The sequence below is a fragment of the Diadema antillarum genome, unplaced genomic scaffold (assembly GCF_040938485.1).
Source record: "Diadema antillarum isolate AM-2024a unplaced genomic scaffold, OU_Dant_1.0 seq00000775_RagTag, whole genome shotgun sequence".
In the NCBI taxonomy this organism is placed as follows: domain Eukaryota; kingdom Metazoa; phylum Echinodermata; class Echinoidea; order Diadematoida; family Diadematidae; genus Diadema; species Diadema antillarum.
The window spans coordinates 188,093-210,888 of record NW_027271664.1 but is presented as its reverse complement, the minus strand read 5'-3'; the positions used below and the strand labels follow the sequence as shown (position 1 = coordinate 210,888).

The 22,796-nt window shown below is 39.6% G+C and overlaps 1 protein-coding gene across 1 annotated transcript in view; it reads right to left on the bottom strand.

Moving 5' to 3' along the window:
* LOC139738924 (liprin-alpha-1-like) overlaps positions 1-22,796 on the bottom strand; it is a 173,095-nt gene that overhangs the window by 34,832 nt on the left and 115,467 nt on the right. The window contains exons 7-17 of the mRNA XM_071649549.1: positions 20,665-20,799; positions 19,877-19,960; positions 18,897-19,028; positions 18,029-18,186; positions 17,286-17,418; positions 12,100-12,323; positions 10,960-11,383; positions 9,206-9,268; positions 5,918-5,959; positions 2,368-2,507; positions 1,486-1,661 (exon numbers count right to left, since the gene is read on the bottom strand). Of these exons, the coding sequence (XP_071505650.1) occupies positions 1,486-1,661; positions 2,368-2,507; positions 5,918-5,959; positions 9,206-9,268; positions 10,960-11,383; positions 12,100-12,323; positions 17,286-17,418; positions 18,029-18,186; positions 18,897-19,028; positions 19,877-19,960; positions 20,665-20,799 (1,711 nt within the window). The remainder of the gene's footprint in view (positions 1-1,485; positions 1,662-2,367; positions 2,508-5,917; positions 5,960-9,205; positions 9,269-10,959; positions 11,384-12,099; positions 12,324-17,285; positions 17,419-18,028; positions 18,187-18,896; positions 19,029-19,876; positions 19,961-20,664; positions 20,800-22,796) is intronic.

Genomic DNA, 22,796 nt, shown 5'->3' with positions numbered 1-22,796 from the left:
GTTTAAAAGAGAGCATGTCGAGACGTCTGGAAAATCACTGTTTCGAGAAAAGCGCCCTAAAAGTCTTCCTTTCGACGCAATCGCGATCAAGGGACACACAAGTTAGTTTTCACCTCTGGACAATAGAAGGTAAGCCCTAGCAACCCCCGAAGAGTTAATTCAAGCACATCAGCGTCGACGGTCTCCTCACCAACCAATCAGTGACCAGGATGTGAGAAGCGGCTGAGCATAGCGCACCCCGCCTGCACGCACCAGTCGACTGGGCAGTGTGCGAGCTTCACGCTTCGGTTAGCAGCAAGCAGCAAACTGACCAATGAGATCACTCTGGTCGTTGTTAGGGGCGGAACCTATCTGTGGCGCTCAATCCAAATTTTCGAACCAGTTTCTGCTTCGTTGAAATGCCCAAAAACATGGCTCAGAAAAACGCTATTTTTTAATCTTTCCTTTGATCATTTTGCTTCAAAATTTCAACAGATGAAAGAAGACATGTTAGACTCCAATGATATATCAAAATCAGAAAATCGTAAGTTTTGACCAATTTTAATGCTCTGACTTCAAACTCGATTTTCACGGCTTCGACCGTGCGCGACTTTAGGACCTTTTTGTTGTAGCGGGTCACATATAAATAAATGATGGTGCAATGTGGAGTAAGTTGTGGTTTATTGAGCAATAATATTTTGCTCTCTTCCAATTATTCTGTAAATAATTTCCCTAAAAATTAACCTCCACCCTTCTCCTCATCCTTTATAATATTAGTGCCCCACCCCTCATCATCTCCCTCCCTTGGTCTCATCTTTGTCCACAGTATCCACATCCAACCCCAACCAAACCACTCTTCCCTTCTCTTTCTCCTCCTCCTTATCCTCACCTTCAATTTGTTTGCACCCCTTGTCCATTCCCCCATTTCTCTACTGCCCTCCATAAATCTCATCAATGACCCGTTTCGTTTTGTGTTGTTGTTTTGGTTTGTTTTGTTTTTTTTTGTTTTTTTTTTTGTTTTTTTGGGGGGAGGGCTTGCCCCTACCCAATTCTCTCTCTCCAGCTTCCCTTTAAGTTTCTTCTTTATCCATGCTGCTAACTCCTTCCCCCCCCCCCTTCCAGCTCCAATTTTAATTTCAACCTTATTCCGCAATGTTTGCTGCAATGTTTGCCCCCTTATCTGACACTCCCTTCACCATCTCCATCCCCTTCTCTACTCCTCTCCTCCAGTCCTGCCATAACCATTACGCTTCACATCACCCCCATCCACTCTCCCCTTTCCATCACCTATCCCCCCCCATCGCCTCCCTGTGTCCATACCATGTAAATATCCCCCACCCACCCCAATCTCTGCCCCGCCTTCCCCTGTCCTCACCTTTGTCCACGCTGTCCCTGCCATGCCTACCCCCCCCCATCTCCTACCCCCCTTTTCAGTCTCACCCGTGTCCATACCATCTCGATATCCCCCGCCCACCCCAATCTCCTCTCCGCCTTCCCCGTACTCACCTTTGTCCACGCTGTCCCTGCCACGCCTACCAGGCTTCTCCTTCTTGCCGAAGATGCGGCCCAGCGAGCCCTTGATGCCCGAGGCTTGCTTCTTCTGCAGGCTCTTGTTGAGGGAATCCTGGGAGCTGTTGGCGCTGCTGTGGGGGCTGGGCGTGCTGTTACTCTCCATGGAGTTTCTATGGAGATGAAAGAAGGGGATGGGGATGGAAGGGGGTGGGGGTGAGAAGAGGGGTTAGTGAGAACAGAGAAGGGGAGAAGTGGTAGGAGAGAATATGGGGAGAAAGAGGAAACGTTGGAACGGAAGAAAAATGAGGAGTTGTCAAACTTTACTGCTTGCAGTGTATAATATGATGATGTTCATTTGCATGACAACTCTTCCCCAAAAAAAACAAACAAACAAACAAACAACTCCAGCATTAGAATTAGTTTTGAGGTTCATCCTACCACTCGCAAAAAAAAAAAGCTGTAAACATGCATCATGATCATGCTTTTAATATTGAGTGGTATATTCTAAAAATACTACATATCTATGGGGAAAATTCAGTCTGGTGTATCACTTTGTGATGCATTAATCTATATCATAACCTTTACCACTATTTTCATTTACTTAGTACATTTTTTTCATAGCTTTATATTCACACAATGTCACAAAAATTCTGGCAGCATGAAAGACCCTGCAGCCCAGATTTTTAAACTGGAAACACTGTTGAACAGTGCCTTATGCTATCAAGATGAATTAAAGTTGAAACTAAATGAATGAAAGTTATAAACATTTTAGCGTATTAGATAAATCAAAAGTTAAATAGGAAACTTTGTGTACCATCAGCAAAAAGAATGCAATTTTCAAGGTATTTATAGCCATGAATGGCTTTCACTGTCTACCTTCTTTGTTCATTCTGGCTGGCCTGGGCTGCGATCGCGGCGGCCATCTTCTCTAGGTGCTGCGACCGCGGCGACATGGGCGGGCTGGGCTCGCACCTGATTGGTCGAACTTCGGCCGTCTCCTTCTCCTTGGCAACGGGCTGTAATCACAACGAGACGACACGCGGAAAACAATGAATAACGTTTAGGCCTCCACAGATATGATACTATTGACTGGTCCATGAATTGAGTATATATTTGGGGTGAAATCATGCTATTAATTCATTATTTCAGGAACTCCAACATAGTCACAAGCACCACACACATGCACACTTGGTATTCCCATTACAAATATGAATACAGTGGAAGACATGTATGTATATATGGGGATATGAGATGGAAATGGGAAATACAGTATATCTTGTTTGCAAGGATGTAAGTTGGACTGAAACTCCAATTTAAATGAACACAGAATGAAACTACGGTGCAAGGGGACGTCTGCTGTGTTGTGACAAATCTTGCATCGAATGCTGAGTTAAACTCTTAATATTAAACATCGCCTCCCGCACCATTCAAAGTGAGGAGTTACAAAAAGAAATACGCCAAAGCTCATTTCATTATATGACTATACTGTGGCAGTTTAATCATAGGTCACACACTGAAGACAAAATGAGGAAGAAGAAATGTATAAAGGATATTTTCAAGCCAAAGGAACACTAATTTGGAGGAAGAAGAAGGTCAATAAATGAAACTGCTAGTTTCTGTATTTATATCAACTATTGCAGGAAACAGAAAAATGACAACTTTTTTTTTTCCTTCAATCACATACATGTACTAATTGTAGCTCTCCTACTTGGAAAAGAGAGATGACAAAAAATTCATCTACTTTGAGTGAATTATATGTAGTTCAGAAAAAGGAGGTCTAGCACATTCCTTGCAGATGGCAGGCAAAAATTGATGAACATTTATAGTTTTGTAATAATGTTCATGTGAGGCTTTTGTTTGTGTCTTCTGTATGAAACAGATAGAAGCACAGACACCAGTACCTGAAACTTGGAAATTGGAATTTTACATTTGTACAACTAGCTTGCAATGCAGGGTGAAATGTTGTGACACATTGTGGACATGAATTGAACCCGTTAAAGACCAGTCCTGTGCATACTTTGGCAGGTACACCGTATCTATGGGAAACATGTATTTCAACAAAATCCACTTGTCATAACAGATTAAACTAATACCTGGCCATTAAACTTCCCAATATCTTCCCCATAATTAAAGACATGGATTGTATATATCATCATGCTATTGTCTTTGAAATTTAGATATTGTGACATGATTAATTTACAGGATTTTAAAAGAGAGAAAAGAAGGTTCAAAGAAAACTTTAGCCCTGCCTTTCATAGCATAAAGCCCAGACTCTACTGGTATTATAAATGTACATGCACACTGTATGTCAAAAGTAAGGCATGGTTCAACATATGGGTACCGGTATATCATGAAAAATTACAATGTATATTTGCAATGTATAAACACCATCTGCTTATACCCTGCATTTCTGTCAAAGAAAAAAAAAAGGGGGGGGGGTCTTTGCAATGGACAACAAAAACTAATAGGTAAATGTCACATAGCTTATTCCTGTACTAAATCTCTATCGTGACAGAAACGGGCTATCAGGTTTATCTGTAAAGAATGATCAAGTAGAAATGGGCTATCAAGTTCTGTAAAGAATGATTAATTAAGGACATATAACTGATCATTTGCTGAACTCAATGCTAAAGCAAAATGAATATTTAAAAAAAAAATCAAACCTTGCAAAGTTTGACTATCAATATTGGGCCATATGGCAAGTTTCTTGGCTGTAATTTACTTGCAATGTAAAATGCAAAAGGTTTTTTTTTTGAAAGAAGAGGAAAAAACTGCAATATATTTTGCTTCTACCATAATTTCCTACATCTATACAAATGTACTATGGCTTCAACTTAAAACAGAAGGCACTCTTGTCAAATATCAAACATGAAACATGATATACAGTAAAGCGTACTTCCACCTTTATTCATGCTCAAAGAAAGGTGTTTCAGAAAAAGACTCTTGAAAATATTAAGCTAGAATTGCATCCATATTCACGATCACTGTTAAAGGCAGCATGCCACACTCTTGCTTTGATGAGAAAGTACCGTATTCAAAGTGCATGTATGAATGTGTATCAAACATTGCAGGTGTTACATTGTTTATCTCCCTTTTTCATATTTTCATAGCAGTAATAAGTGAGATACACATATGTGTATTGATCACACCACGTAAAATGCTATGAGTGGGGCTACAGAGTTTGCAGAGCAAAACCATCTGCATTTTAACAAAACACGATGAGAAGCCAAACGTGAATAAATTGAACATTGCAATCAACATGGAACGACAATTACGTGAGTGTATGTGTGTGTAAGATATCGTTTTGACAGAGAATAGAGCATATAAATGGAAGCTATGGTAGCTTTAAAATGTAGATCCAGAAATGCAAGCTGTAACTGTATCAGTGAGCAAATCACATTGCATGGTACCATGATTTAAAGTGATGATGTACAGACAGTCAACTTGAAGCAACAGCACAGAATTGAACAATGACAGCAAGCAATGGTGGACAAGCTTTCCAACATGGTGGCAAAAAAAAAAAATAAAAAATACACTTTACAAGAACGCTCACAGCTCTGTGACAGCAAACACACACACACACACAGTTGAGTTCATGAGTGTATTGCAGGTCTATTGTATAATATTGTATAAATGCATAACAATCAGGAACTGTACTGAAACAAGAATTTCAGAGAAAAATTATGCAACTTGTATCACAGAAAGTTACCACCAAGATGTAGCCACAGTATTTAGAAACCTAGCAAGGACTATGTTCATCCCAAACATTCTACAACCGATCAAAACAGCACAACCTTTGAAAGTTTCGGAGACATTTTTAATACCACAACCTCATGACAATTAATCCAGGATATCAATCATCTAATGGCACTAAAATCCCTACTTATTTGGGTAGTGACAAGAATAATCTGAATTTTGGTTGATTTATCCCAAAATCTCAGGGGGAAAAAAGACAAGAACAAATAAAAAGCTGTAGTTTTGCACTGATAGCAAAATTTGATGAAGCCGTTGATTTGAAAGTGATGTCAGATGATGTTGATCGGAGCATGAAATCATGTGATGAATCATATCTTTGCCATTATTGCTACTTTGTACCATCAGCAAAATTCTGTGGGACAGTCATTTCTTTGGCACACGAGAGATATAATCTCAGGACAGTCAAAGAGGCAACGTATGGTGTGGAAGTTTGATTACAAGATCATGACAAGATTTAACCTCAAACTGAACTGCCCAGCAACCACTGTCTCATGCTGTGGGCATTACGAAATAACAAACGCATTCAGTGTGGGCGTAGCACAAAATATGTTGAAGGGGAAGGGGAAGGAAAAAAAAGATGAGCTTGTTTGCTTGTCATGAAATTTTCATGGACATTTCCAAGAGGAATGATGAATGTTTCATGTGTGATTTAAAAAAAGAAATAATCCACCTTCTCAAAGTCCATTGACCTTGGTTGCCAAACAGGTTCTTTCTATAGACCAAAAGAATACAAGACACCAAGCTCAGAGAAAAAGAAAAATATGGGAAATGGAGTTGTTCTTCAAATAAATAACAGAAGAAAAAAAAAAATCAGAGGAACCAACTTATTAAAGTACAATTGTAAAATCAATACAGCAAACTTGTATTCCTGAAGGATTATGCACAAATTCAATAATCATACTGGAATAAATTTAAACATGTTTCTGTTACACTCTATGGGCTAATTTTACGAATCAAAGTAATTTGCCTCTACAAAGCTACGACCCTGCCTAAATAAGTCCTTACAATCCCCCTCTCTCTCCTTCACGTGATCCCATCTAATCCCCTCCCCCCACCAACCCCCCCCCCCCCCCCACCCCCGGAGAAAAGAGGTATTTACAAGAATGGATTATGTAGTAGCCTCAATGCGGTTTGTAGGTTTACATTATATAAAGCACACAGAACAGAACAAACAGAGGGTATACAATCACATACTGTATACGCCATATATTTCGCGAGTCTAAATTTTCGTGAATCGGGAATTCCCGACGATTTCGCGAGTGGTTAAATTCGCGATCATGGAGTCCTGTACTGAACAGAGAAAAGTACATGCGTACGTCACATCCACATCGCGATCAAAGTCAATATTTTCGTGTGTCTTTAATTTCGCGAATAGCACCTGACTCGCAAAATTCGCGAGAACTAAAACCATGTGAAATATTCGGCGTATACAGTATATCAAATATGTTTTAGTGTTGAGAACCATTTAGTAATGCAGTCAGTCCCAAAGTTGTCAGCCCAGAACAGTTAAATTGACTCTGATCCTGACACATTCAAGGAATATTCACAATATGAGAGGATCACTACCCAACTGCTTTTCACTTAGGGGGTATGTTTTTTTCTTTCGTCATTTTTCTTTTTACAATTAACAGTAACAAAATGCTTGAACATGCATATATATTGGAATATAGAATATTTGGTGTACAACACCACTGTAACAGGTTATGTACTTGTACACATATAAACCCACTGCACATTTACTGTACACACAATCATACAAGTAAATATACGTCTCGTAAGTTAATACACTCATAACTGAGATCACAAAATGCGGTTAAAAAAAAAAAAAAAAATCTTATTTAACGTATCACATGGAACAGGCCAAGTGTATCAATGCATGTTTATTTAATAATATTGACAAATAGGGGTGCATGATAATGTTGACTTGACATTCACTGTGGTTGGGCAAATGCATTTCACTGTATAGAAATGCCAAGAATAGTAAGTTGAACTGACTTGATAAAACACAGAAGACCATCTAACCCAATGGGAAACAAACAAACAAACAAACAAATGATGTGCAGCCATTAGAGAAAGGAGACAACCCCCACCCCCCCCCCCCCCAAAAAAAATGTTGTTTTTCCCTTCATGCATTTTCTCATACACGTGTAACTGATATGACCCATCATCACCCTAACCCTATTTAAATCACGTACAATTCTTTTATCCGTATTGTCTATGCATTATACCCTTTTGTAACATCGTGCGATTCAGTCATCAACTGCAATACGATTGAAATAAAATCATTATTGAATTGAATTGAATCGAATCTGATTAACGCTTTGTGCCAGGAACTTTGGACAGTGTGTACAATGTCGTGGGGTTTTCTGTGACAATCGCCACTCAAAGCACACAAGCGCTTTTTTTTTAAGGTACGCAAAATGTACATTTCGTTGTTCCGGAAATCCCCAACAGTAGCAGTCTTTAAATCACGACTCAAAACACATCTTTTCAGTTAACTGTTCGTTATCACTAAGCTTATCAGAAGCTTTTGCAGCGCAGAAGAATATATGTCTATAGGTTTTGCGCTTTATAAATTGATATATTATTATATTATTATTTCCTCATTGTGATAATCCAAGAGGCCACCCCACACAGTCCATTTTTCTCTGTTTATATTCAACACATATATCGCAGCGACAAACCATGTCTTGAATATGAAGAGGGAAAGATAGATAATGGTTTTAGCACTTATGGAAGGACCAAGTTATTGAAAATGTGGCCATGGTGAAGGTTATGAACCATAAAAAGGTTTATAGAAGAAACCCTTAACATGAACCTGCAGTCATGCATCTGCTGGCTTGGTGATTTGACCACTTTCACTGACAGATCTCCGTCATGCAGTGAGAAATGTATTGTTCCTTCACAAAAACACGCAAACTTGGAAAAAGTGCAATTTGTCATTGTTGTCTTTAAAGTTCATGTGCCAGTCATGCATGTTTGTCAACATAATTAGGTATCAATGGAAAGAGGAAGAGTTCCCCTTTCTCCACAACCAACGTTGCACTCTCGATAGCTGATATTTATGAAATAGCAGCCCTCCAAAGTTGGATTACCCTTTTTGTTTTTTTGACATGCACTGTAGATCATGAATGTCTATGAATCTTCCCCAATCAGATCTGATCTGAATCTGTCCCAACTTGGGTTCACTGTTTGGCTCAATACTGTTGTAACTTCTACACTAGTGAAACAGGACCTAAGTGGTAATATTGCACGACTATATGCTGTATATAAACGTACCAAAAGTACATAATGTCTGGCTCACACCCTAATCAATCATTACTGTTTAACCGATTACCATCAAGAATCTGTCAAAAGTTTATGGGAAATCCAGAGTCTGGTAGTGAACGGGTTAATGCGTGAGGTTACAGGAATTCATGCAAATACAGGATTAAACCTGGAAGAGGCACAGGAACACTACAGTACTACATTCAAAAACAGTAACCCATAATGACATGTACATTGTACATCGACATACACAGACATAACAAGGGACACAGTCATAGGCGGTTCATAAATTTGTACAAATTGTTCAAATGACTTCGAGCAGTGTTACCGTACCGACAGCGAATTCTTTTCCATGCGAACATTTGGGAATATTCGGGAATATTTGGAAATACTTGACATATTGAATAATTGAATAATTGAATATTCGTGAATATTCGCGAATTTACGATGCGCAAATATGCACGCATATGCGTGCAATGCCCAAAAATGCGCAAACATTCGCGAATAGGTGGAAAATGATTCGCTGTCGGTACTGTATATTTCAAGTGTCGACCAACAATCAACAGTGTGTGAGTAGATAGTGATGGGGGAGGCAGGGTACCACAATGCAACATGAAAAGTTCAGCCACTATTTCTTTTCTGTTTTTTTCTTTCGTTGTTGTGCAAATTTTGACCAGGCGAGGGCGCTAACCTTCTGCCAATATTGCAGCTCCGATTCAGAGAGAGACATAGAGCGGTTGTGGACATACTTAGGCTGTGCGGCAAAAGAGGGGCGGGAGAAGAAAGGAATGGGGCCAAACATTTTTTTTTTTTTCAATGTTTGAGGAAAGGGAAGGGGGATAAAAAACAACAAGTAAAAGAGAAGAAGAGTTTGCTATTGACAGAAAATGTTTACAAAAAGCAACAATCAAGAAAAAAAAAATGTGCACTGCACTGCAACTGCAGCCTACTTTACAACAACAGGTTCAAAGATTTTTTTTTCTCTTACGAATAAAGCACAAATAACAAAATAACAAAAAAAAAACACATATCTCGGCACTGCGTAAAAAAAAAAAATGCAATAAAAACATAGAAGACAGAATTTCGTCTTATTCATCACAGAGCTTTATGCGTTACTTATATTGCATTTACAGCTGCACTAAAATAGGCTTTCACACGCAGCAGGTACATAACATTTTCTGCATCCAACACAGATGGCGCTAGACTCAATTCTGATCAGAAAGCTGATTAAAATTTTCGAAAGCACATCATACATCTTCAGTGGCAAAACCTCTGTAAAGGCAGGTACAATGCGTATCATTCCATTTTAATCATTCAACCACATACAGTACCCTGCATAAAATCAATAATCTAGACATTCTCACATTATTGCAAGGGTGGCAGCGCACAAGCTTGCTTTTAGGTTTGACAATTCATACATTAAGGGCAGCTTTCTTCTAAAGCAGAGCAGAAAATTCTACCATAATAGCCACAAATTTGTAAGAAATATGCACAACCTTTTAAATAACAACGTCAAGGAACTATATGTCAAAGGGCTGTGCTCATAACTCATGTGCAATCTAACCCTACAGCCTTCAGGATAATGATTAATGAACCAAAACAGAATAATTAAGCATATTAGTATGCCAATTAGGAAATTAGCCATATGAAAATAAAATTTTCATTAGCTTCACTGTACTTGCCAAAAAGCCTCTATCAAATACTTAAAATCAGTACATGGCACTAAATTAGTTCTTGATCTTTTCTTTTTCTTTTTCTTGACAATGCTGTCATAATGCTGAAGAACAATGCCCCTGTATAATGTAGATAAATTTTTCGCCATTTGAGGTGGGATAACTTAATTGCAGGAATGAAATTGTGAAATATTGCATTACAGGGCTCCAGTATGTCAACTATAAAATGCAGCTGTATCTAAAAAAAAATACAGAATTTAAAGTGATAAAGTCAGTCTGCACACATTGTACATTCAATGTTTTGTCTCTATTGGGCAAATAACAAACAAGACTAATTAATGATGATTAAAAGGTAAAGAGACATTTGATATTTCTAATTTTTTATGGAAAATCAACTACACATAAAAGTGAGGTCGAGATCTGCACTCTATTTTTCATATTCACTCTTCATTTTTTACAAAAGAAGTCAAAGATTGGCAAAATGCTGCTGTTTTCAAAACTGATATAAAGTCAGGACAAGTTTAATATAGAAACTAGTTCAGCAAATAATACAAATTTGTACTGTCAGTTATGACATACAAACATAGAAATGGCAAAGCAACAAGTAAAAACAAAAGAAACAAAACACAATAAAGTACGCACAGTAAAATCAGGCTTCATTTTGCTTTAAAAGCTTGAATTGATAGAGATTTATTGCTGAAAAAGAACATTCGCTATTAACAAATGCTGAAAAAGAATAAATTAAAGGTGGGACCAGTTTTAGGTTTCTTACCCTCGATGCGACATCATCAACATCGCTGTCGTAGCCTCGCTCCCGGACACCGTAAACGGCGCCCCCTAGTGACGATATGTGTGGCTGGCTGGCGCTGTGCTTATGGTGGCTGGTGAGCGGGGAGGCGGGCTCTGCTTGGTGTATCCGCCGCACCGTGACCGGGGTGGAGTCGGCGCTCTGCGGGGGCGACGCCCGATCCCGCTGGTCGCCGCTGCCCCGCCCGCCCTGCTGGGGCGTGTCCGGGGTGGAAGAAGTCATCATCAGCATGCTCCCGGGCAGAGATCGCGTCAACGACCGCGGCTCGGGGTTCCAGTAGCGATGGCTGGGCGACGTGCCATACATGTCAATGTTGTCCACGCTCCCTACCCTGTGCTCCAGCTCCTCCGCTCGCTGTTCTGTACTGAATTTTTCCTCCTGTATCAACCTAAGTATACAAGGAAAACCGCCCACATATCAATTATCCCAGATGCAAGAGGGCATGCATAACCCAGTGACTCGTCCCAAATGTCATCACATTGTAGCAGCAACAACAACAACTCAACAACAACAAATTCTTTTTTTTTTCCAGCAGGTTTGCCCTGAAATTGCAATTGTACTCTTGTTAGTTTGTAATCAATCACATAGACTCTGCATTGGATTTGCGTGGTTTCGAAAAGGATCCTACCCATATGATGCTTTAATTTGTATAAATTGATATTTATTGCAGTTTCCAAAGAGCAATGCTTAACCACCCCCCCAACCCCTTGAGAAAGTTCAAATTATACCGATGAAAGTGTCAAATAAGGAGATCCTTCTAAAACCCACATTTATCCCAGAAAGAAATCTACTGTGAAATACAGTGGTACTTCAGATTGATGGATCTACATATTCACAACTGGTAGATTAAGTACTAGGCAATCAACTCTCAAGTCTCAGTCTGCAACTGGACCACTCTTCTCATTTTGCCGGTACAGTATAAGCATCCATCATAAGCAAGAACTGATGAGGCACTACAAAACTTGCCCATCCGACATTTATTGGAGTGCTCGCAAAATTTCGCCATACATCATCGTTAACATTTTGGAGCAACCCAAAAAAGACTTTAGACCTCCCCCATCCCCCTACTCTCTCTCAAAAGAGGGACAGCGGTTCAAGTCTCACTTGATCTCATTGTTGATGGCGTCCAGCTGCTCCTGGAGCATCGCGGCCAGCGTCTGGGCGTCGGTCTGGCCCTGGGGGGACAGCATGTCCACCGCAGAGAAGATGTCGGTGCTGTCGTCGCCGGCGGGCGAGGACGTCTCGCTCTCGAAGGCCTGGGCGATGTTGGCGAGGACGCTGGCCTGCTCTGCCTTCTCCCACTCCTGCTCGTTCAGGGTGTGGACCTGCTGAGGTGGAAGAGGGGCGAAGGGCGAAAAAGATATAAAGATGCAACGGGACAGACAGAGAGGGGGTCCAAAAGGGGTGGGGGGGGGGGACATTTCACGGAAAAGACACGAGGATGGTAGAGATATCGATGATTAAGGTGATGGCACAGATAAGGATGATGATGGTGATGATGGTGTTAGTGATGGTGTTGGTGATGGTGATAGTGATGATGATGATGATTGTGATGATGATGATGATGATGATGATGATGATGATGATGATGATAATGATGATTATGATGATGAGAAATGTCGGCCGTGGAGGCACATGACAAGATGTAATAAGACAAACAAAGAAAGGTTAATCATGATGACAGCGATGAATGAAAATGATGACGATGAAGATGATCATGAAGATGATGATTGCACCGAAAATGATGTTGATGATGATATTTATGATGATAATGATGACAAGAGAAATTAAGACAGCAATGGTGGCATCAATAATAATTACAAAGACAATGATGATGACGTTGAATATTACGTATAATGATGGCACAGGTGAGAAAGAATGGTGGCAGAGGAGACAATGTATAAAAGATGCATGTATTTAAAGATAGGACATCAGTACATTTCATCAGACGTCAGACAGTGAGATGAGGTTAGCGATGTCGACAGTGATGACCATGTTATTCACAAAAGCGATAGTTGTGATGAAAAACGTTTAAAGAAAAAGGTGATGAAAGTCAAGACATGATATGACATCAGTAACAACAAAGATGATGATTCCATATTTACAATACCAATGATGAAATGAGACATTTCAGAAAAAAAAAAAACATTGTTTTCCAGAGAATAGGGTGTGACAATATCCACAAACATGGCAGAAATGTGAAGAAGCACAGCGGACAAGCATGCACGACAAAGTGAGTATAAATTTCAATATGGTCCGAGGGATGAATACAAAATAAAAGGGGAGCACAGGGTGATCAAAATAGATCGAAGAATTTCGAGAAGGATGGATGTCAGAAGTTTTAGTAGACACAAATATGCACAGAAAAAAAAAAAACATCAAGATGTTGAGCAACAGGCATGTGATAAAAAGTGACACCAGAAAAGTATAAATGGCAACATGTTGTCATATGTTATTGACAGAGATGAATGGGAAGCAAGATACGTGTACAAGACCAATAAAAAATATGATGGCAAGAAAGTAAGGGGGTGACGAAGGGCGATGGAAGATGAAAAAGAGGGGATGACGTGGGTAGTTAGGCATGAATCAATATCGAGAAAGCATGAGAAAAATAAGAAGTAACATTCAGAGGGAAGAGATGGGAAACAGAGGCCGGGAGGGGGGCGTGTCACATTGCAAAATTGCATCATTTTCACAAAACAGAATGCCAAAATTAGACACATCATTTTTTACCAACAATTTTTCGATTGTTGTTTTGTTTTCAAATCATATAAAAATCAAATGAACATTGAATAAGCAAGAAAAAAAAATTGCATTACACGATTTCAATACAAATGTGATACACGAGAGTAATTCATGATTACATTGACAACGTGATTGAGAACGGTTAGTAATGTCGTTAAAGTAAATAATTCCATCAGTTGACGAGAACAAACATGTATTCATGAAGTAGCATGACCGACATTAAAGTGGATCAATACAAGTATAAGGTAGCGTGGGGACAAAAGGTTAAGAGTCACAGAAACAAGGTGGAGAGAATTTTTAAAAACAAAAACAAGAACAACAAATAACAATGGGAGAAAGAGAACCAAATTCGGGTGTAAGCAAGAATGAACTGATTTTTGTGTGCAATAATCAATATGTGACCATTCATCGCAAAGCCCACAAACTGTTGCTTGGGTTTGTTCACCAGTCAAGTTTCCTGAAAATCTGTAGGTTTGGGCTTTGACTCTATTTGCTTAAAAAGGCTGGGAGCCCTAGACTAGGCATAAGAAGTGCTTCTCAGCGTTTCACAAGCTATACTTTCTTTGTTTTTTGAATACCTTTGGCTGTTTCTCATTTTCCAGCTATGAAGTGCATGGCAATGTGCATGGAAATACTGTAAGTTTTTTGAAACAGTCAGTGGTATCACAGATGCCCTGGTAAAGACTGAGCTTTAATACTAATTATTATGCTAAGTTTCGTACCATGGGAACCATTATTCTTTAACAACAACAATGAAAAATGGTCTGGCAACATTTTTGCTTGGTTTGGTGATGAAAGGTCACACATTACGGTGCATGAATGGTGGAATATCCACTAAAGATATGTAAATATTTATTGCCATTGAATCCGATTGAAACATCTTGTGAGCTACATCAATGCATAATACATGTCTTCGAGTCCATGGTTTCTAGAAATGAACTCTTGATGAAAGCCTACATTTAGATGCGGGAAAATGTATGGAAATTCTGATCAAATCTCATGATCACACAACGTAATGACAACGGATAAGACCACTTCTAGAGGGCTGAAACAAAGTCGCATTTGATACAATGTATGTTGTGGGGGGAGAGATCGATGGGGTTTAGATGAAGAAAGATGCATGAAACTTCTCTCCTAATTTTGTGATCACATTATTATGTAATGCCAATGGATAACAACATTTCTATATGGGTCTCACAAAATCACACTGATACTGCAGAAAGATGCATGAGACTTCTCTTCTAATTTTGTGATCACATTGATATGTAACGACAATGGATAACAACATTTCTATACGGGTCTCACAAAATCGCACTGATACTGCGTGGGCAAAGAGTGATGAGGTATGAATACGGGAAAATGTATGACATTTCTGATCCAATGCTGCGATTACATTATGAAGGGAAAATTGGAGATGACATTTCAAAAAGACTTGGGGATAATTGGGTTGCCGAAATGAAGGAGAAGTTTCGATGAATATTGTGATGATTAGGATTATGAGATATACAATGTAAAGGACTGGTGTGACCTCTTCATTTCAAATGATGAATAACTTTGTCAGACTTTCTTTTGTGAAATTTTTGTGACCAACAAAAGAATAATGATAAAGTATACTCTGCAATGCATATCTCGAAACAATTATATTGGCGCAGACACACAAGGAAAAGCAGATACTGTGTTGTGGCATTGTGCAGAGCGGAATAAACACTGGGTATTCCACAACCAAATGTGATCTTAAAGGGAAGAATTAGTAGCAATCCTGTAATGTCTATTACATAAGATCTTCTCCCCTTTCCTCTTTTTAAAGCTGTGAAAGCACAATAATGAATGGCTCCCATGAAGAAACTAATATTCAACAAATGCAGTGAGAGACTTATATAATTATATTTCAGCATATTTGTTAATAATAATAATAATTCACAACATTTATATAGCGCGTTATTACATAAAATGTCTCTAAGCGCTATGGGAACAAGAAAACAATAGAAAGGGAAGAAGAGGAAAGTAAAGAAAGACAGAAAGAAGAAGAAGGTACAGTTTCAGTAACGGTATAAGACATGAAACACAGTCATAATACTATTCAATAAACAAATACGTTTTTAACATGGATTTAAATTTGTCTACTGAGTCTGTTTGTTTCAAGCATTCAGGTAAACTGTTCCAGAGTTGAGGTGATGCTGACTGAAAAGCTCTAGAACCATAAGATTGTGTATTGACAGGAGGAGGTATTAAAAGTGATTTGTTGTTAGACCGCAAGTTCCGGGAGGGTAGGTATTCAGTTATCAACTGTTGACGATAAACCGGTGCAATATTTCGCAAACATTTAAAAGTTAACAAAAGAATCTTGAAGTTAATTCGTTCGCGGATTCTTAACATATGGAGTTCTCTCAGTAGTGGGGTAACCGACTCACGTGAACGACGTTTAGCAATAAGCCTGGCAGCTGAATTTTGAACTCTCTGCAGTTTGTTGATTTGCGCATCAGGCAAACCATACAAGAGACTGTTGCAAAAGTCAATGCGAGACATAACTAGTGCCTGAGCGAGTCTCTGGGTTGTCTTTTTCGTCAGAAATTGGCGGATGCTGCCAATTTTGTGTAGGGCAAATGAGGCTGATCTGCACACATTGTTCACATGAGTTTTCAAAGACAGATTGTGATCAAATATGACACCCAAGTTCCTTGCATCTGTGCAGCATTGTTCTACATATGACTTATCATTCCGGGAGCATCAAGCCTACGTTTGTCCGAGACTTGCTTTGAACATGTGAACAACTTTTTGGCAACAGGCGGTAAACAGTCCCACCCAATGGTGCTCATGCGGGATCAGTGGTGCTCCACAATAATAACCAGTATGGAACATAGTTAAGGGATGTTTACACAAGGGACAAAAACAAAATAATAATGAAATACCTTTTGGCACAAGGAAGCCATGTTTGAACAAAACTGGAAAGATACCCCATGCCATATGACAGCATAGAAATAATGCCATTAAGAGAAAATACCTCGTGGTATCTATAGGAAGAGATGGTCCTATACTAGAGGACAGTACCTTATGGTGTCACATGGGAGGGTCCTATACAATGGGACATTCACTCATGTAATTGGGAGGGATGGTTCTATACTACGAAACAATACCTTATGGTATAGGGAGGGAGGGACCTATACTACAGGACAATCCCCAGTGGTATGGGGAGGGATAATCCTATACAATGGGACAATACCATCATGTACACTGTAATTGGAAGGGATTGTCTTACAATATGGACAAAACCGTATGTTATAGGATGGGATGGTCTAACACTACTGGACACTACCTTATGTAATAAGTAAGCATGGCTGCCACAGTCATAGGATTGTATCATAATGCTACAGAGAAGCATTGTTCTGTTTTTAAGGGGGATATATCTCATGGTATATATTGAAGCTCGGTCCTAACACTGCAAACGTATTGGAAGGTTTAGTGCAAAGGGCCAATATATGCAACAGCAGAGTCATTTCAAAAACAGAAAAAAAGGGCGACGCTGTAGCCAGGGTCAGCAAGAATACCTTTCGCTCGTTTCCTTTCAGCGCCTCCACTCGACCCTTTTGTGTTCTCCGGACGACGCTTTCGTCCGGAAGGCCCGACTTCCCTGCGTTTGCCATGACAACGTCTGGAACAGCTTGGGAGGTCGTGCTTCCACTGGTCCATGCAAGAAAGGAGGGAAAAAGGTCTATTAAAACAACATTAAAACAACAGACGAAAATCAACCTGTTAAGGACGTTTTGATTTTGCTACAAAATGAATTTCCTATACACCTGCCCGAGTATACGTGTAACTCATCCTCAACGCGTTAAAAAGGTGATCTACTATAAAATCAGGGCTTCTAACATTCATTCATTAAAATCAGAGAGATTCCACAGAAGAACCAAGTATTTCCTGTTCCTTCAAACACTTCTTTTAGAAATACACCATCTAAACATAATAAAGTAGAATAAACAGTCGCGAATACATTTGTTAGACTTAGAGCAAACAATTTTGGAGAAAACTAGCAACATTAGGTAAATATGTAGCACACACCTAAACATTATATCTGCACAAAAGTCACACTTTCTATTCACATGATTACAAAATCTGAGAGAGAGAGAGAAAAAAAAAAGAGAGAAGTGAGAGATGATAGAGAGAGAGGGAAAAAAAAGGAAGATTGAGAAATAAATGGAGAGAAAAAAAGAGTGAGAGATAGAGAATGAGAGGAAGAGAGAGGGATAGATGCAGCACCCAGCCCAGGTACTGGAGGGGTTAAGGCGCTCACCCTATACTTCTACTGGTGGACTGCTCGGCTTCTAGTCTCTCCTTGAGAGATTTGATCTCGATACGGAGGCGGTCCCTCTCCTCCTCCGCCTTCGTCCTCCAGCCATCCACCTCATCCAGGGTTTGTTTGGTTTTCTCCAGCTCCTGGGTGAGGCCATTCTGGAATTGACGCAGTGGAGAAATAGGGCCATGATTACCTAATGTCAGCATCATCATCATCATCACCACCATCATCATCATCATCATCACCATTACCATCATCGCCATTACCATCATCATCTGCACCATCATCGCCATCACAAGCTTAACCATCATCACCACTATTATAACCACCATCATCATAACCATCAGCACCGTCATCACATTCATCATGACCACCATCACCACTAGCAATATCATCATCCTTATCAACACCACCACAACAATCATTATCATCACCATCCTTACCATCATCATTATCATCATCATTAATATCACAATCATCATTTTTCACCATCACCACCATCACCATCATCACTAACACAATCATCACTGTAGTCAACATCACCATTGACACCATCATCCCTATCACCATCATAATCATCATCGTCATCATCATCACTATCATCACCATCATCATTACATAATCACCATCACAATCATCACCATCATCATCTCCACCATCATCACCATCATAATCACTGCCCTCATCAGCTCATCACCATTACCATCATCACCATCACCATCTTCATCATCACCATCATCATCGCCATTACCATCATCATCATCATCTCCACCATCATCATCACTGCCCTCATCAGCTCATCATCATTACCATCATCATCATCACCAAAAACATCATCATCTTCATCATGTTTCCTCCAGCTCACCTTGTCGTCCAGAGCTGACATCCTCTCCTTGAGGTGGATCTTCAGTCTCTCGTTGGACTCTGATAAAAGTTTGTCCACCGTTTGGGACAGTCGCTTGTTGTGTTCCTCATTCATCTTCTCCCTTTCTCTCGCCTAGGACATAGCAGAGACACGGATGGTCAAAGACACATCACATTTCTTCAATTTCAGCTGGATGAACTTGAATTAGTTGAATCTTTAGAAGTACATGTACTTTCATTTTCACAGAGTTAGACTTGCTTTACCTAGGAGATGTAGGAGATGTATTCTTATTCTGCAACATACAAAATCAGAAAATAATAGAGCTGTGCTCTAAGAGCTTGTAACAGCAGTGTGAGCTAATTGAGTAGTGCTATAGAGGGATTAGACAGTAAGCAGTCATAATGACCTAGAGTATGTTTTACCTAAAGTTGATTTTTTTTTTTTCTCTCAACTATGGGCATTACTTGTTGGGCATTTGTTGATCTAGGATCACTAGGTTTGACAGAGAAAATTCATTTCATTGACATGTACAATCATCTGCAAAGCAACACAATAACCATTTCGCCAAAAGGCACGTATGCTCGAGTGTTCTCTTCACTAATTGGCGCAGATCATCCATACACCTTAACTGCCCATGAATAGAGATTACCTGGTTGTACTCTGCTAACATAAAGCCTGACTGTGTCACCATGACCTTCCTGTTGTACTGAGGCACATTGCTACACCGGAGTGGGCTTGATAATGTGCACTTAGGTCAAGTTTGGATTGCTTACCGGTACTGAATGCTGATGTGAAAGCTGGGTAAGTAAAGCTAAGTATCTGGACACATGAAGGGTTACTTGCATCATGGCTGTCAGACCCTCTTCCCCACATACTGACTATGCAGAATTATAGATGCACTCTTGTGAATTGACAAAAAGTATGGGAATTGAAATCTGCTTTGAGGAGTTCCACAAAAACATCCTTGGCAGCCAAATTACCCTTTCGAGTTCATGTTTGCATTCTTCCAGTTCGCTCCTCAGTTGCTTTAGTTTCTCCTCCGTGCTGCCTTGCCTCTCTTCCGCCTGCATAGAGTAAAGAAAGAAGACAAGAAATAACGAAGGCTGGTGCTAAGACTAACATGCTGATGCAGTACTCTGATAATCATCATTTCAGTGTCTAATGGCACACACATCTTCCACTGCTGAAATTATCACAGGCTTTACAAACTGGACCGTGTAGCAAGCACTACATACACACAGCCGTCTAGTTTTTGTGCAAACTTAGAAACAAATGGATTTTAACTTTTCTCATCGAGTCACGTACATATTTATATTGATACATGCCCAGTTTTTATCAAAAGGTGTGTTTTATGCCACCATTTCAGCATATATACACAATAAATCAAAATAATCATGCTGAAAATGAACAGAGTGTAAAAAGAAATACAACAAATTCAAAAACAAAGGTCTAATTTCAGTTACAGAATAAAAGTATTGCACATTTGTAACCATGCTAAATCCAATTTGGAAAAATATTAAGAGAACTACAGTGTAAATAAAACGGTATTGAGCTTTGTATATTGAATAAAGAAGATCATAGAAGAAATGTTTTCCAATCACTTTTTTGAGCATTTTAAATGCATTTATAAATGTATTGCCTCATACTACTCACAAACATTCAAAAGTTTCAAACTCAATGAAAAGATGGCATTGGTGAGCCAAGGTACAATGTAATTATCTCTGCAAGCACTGGATTGGCTAGTCTGATAAAAGTGGGCGTGGCTTACCTGTGACAGGGCAGCCATTCTCTCCGCTAGCTCCGCCTCCACGCTGGGCAGGGCCTCCGCCTTGCTCAGGCTCTGCGACAGCCGCTGCTCGGACGAGTCCAGTCGCTCTTGCATCCCCCGCATCTTTTCCTCGTACTGCAGCGGAAAGGAAAAACGAGGGGATGTGAAATCTGTTCCCATGGCAACCAGTGATGTAGAGACTGCTTTTTTCACACATCAAAATGCTCTTCATCACCCAGGAGAGAATATTTCATGTTGTGATAGTCTTCTCGTCTCACTTCTGCAGTCCCTTGTCATGATGTTGCAACATTTTAACTACGATGGCTGCACTTCACTGTGATCCAATGTACATTGGGAATTCTCTACCATTCTTGGATGTTATAATAACATATTTATATAGCGCATTTTCCATAAACGTACATGTTCAAATGCCCTTTACCAGCGGATTATTGACATTAATGAAACAAGTGAGTTTTTAGATTTTTGTTGTTGTTGTTGTTTTTTTTTTTTTTTGTTCTTTTTTTAAGGTGATGAGAGATTGCTGGTTGCGGAGAGTTTAGGGTACTGTAGTTGATTCCACAGTTTGGGAGCAGTAGATGAAAATGCTTTATCACCAAGTGTGGCCAGCATCTTGGAAGTTGGATGATTCAGTGTGATACCTTGTGAGGAGCGGAGGGTGAACCGGGATGGGTTACGGATGGTTATGAGTTCGGATAAGAATATTTCTACTAGCCTTGAGCTCCTCCCAAGTGAAAATGTATGAGGTTTATCTGGGAGGTTGCTCAAAAAAATCATGTTGAGCATAGAAAAACTGTAAAGTTTTAGCTTCGAAATCATGAAAGAATGCAGAGCTGTGTTCTCTTTCATAACTTTCTGCACTGCAACTTATTGACAAATTGCCCTACATCGACGTAAATAAGACTGAATTGATCAGTGTTTTAATTAGTAGTGTTTTAGAGTATGTATGCCAATGATTTTTTATCATGGCTGCTATTAAAACACAGATCAATTCGGTGCTTATTTGCGTCGATGTAGGGCAATTTGTCAATAAGTTGCAATCAAAACATCTCGATGGAAGAATTTCACGACTTTGAACTTTCTACACTTTCTTCCGGGCAGCTTTCAAGTGACACTGTGGGATTTCCAGCAAAGACAATTTCAAGGAAATGCAACATCTTTTGGGCTGATCCTCCAACATCTGACATGCCTAGAACTTTTGCTAATATTCAGTGGTATTTTCCTCTCATTTCTAGACTCACTAGACTTTCTAATTCACACCTTCTTTTGACGGTTTTTCAAAGGAGTTCTTTGACAGCTGAAACTGTGATTTTGCAGACTGGGATCTCTTTTATTCCCCCATAGATTCTGCTGCCCTTACCCTGTTATTTTTGTTTTTTGCAAGTGGAAGTAATCGGAGTGTCACCATATCTGGAATGAGTTTGTTTTTAGTATCAGCCACTAATGGACAGAGATTGGTCAGTTGTCCAGCGCGGGAGTGGCATATCTTGCTTTACAAGCCATTAAGCTGTCACTATCTCTTCAACAGACATTGGACTTGCGGGGACCTTTAACCTCAGACACACTTGAATTTTCCATGGTACAGAAAAGCTCGATTTGGATAAAAGCATGCATGTGGGCTGGAAGTCAAAGTACTCTCATTTTACATTCAAGCGATGGGAGTTTTCAACTCTAAAAGGTTTGTATATGGTAATTTTTGACATGTACATCTCTTAATCTCCACAACTGCACTTTAAAATATCTTTTCTACACTGGATTGTTCTTCCCTCTGTTGCCTTGGAAGCTACAGGAGGTCAGCATGTGGATAGAGCCAGAATTTAAAATACCAGTACAGAGTGCTGTACATTCAAAATTGATGTATTTGTGCTACTTGCTTTTTTTCAAAGGTGATGCATTATCCAGTACCTTCACGATGTACATTTTACTTTGTATAGATGCCAAAGATGTTAACTGGGAGATGTGTTACCTCAACCAAGGCCCAACAAACTCACTTCACCCGTTGATCCGATGAGGACAAGCCCATTTTACTGTAATACGCATTTCCATAGACACCTGCCAGTACTAGTCTTCAACAGATTAAAATACAGGGAACCCAACCTTGTAAACACCACTGT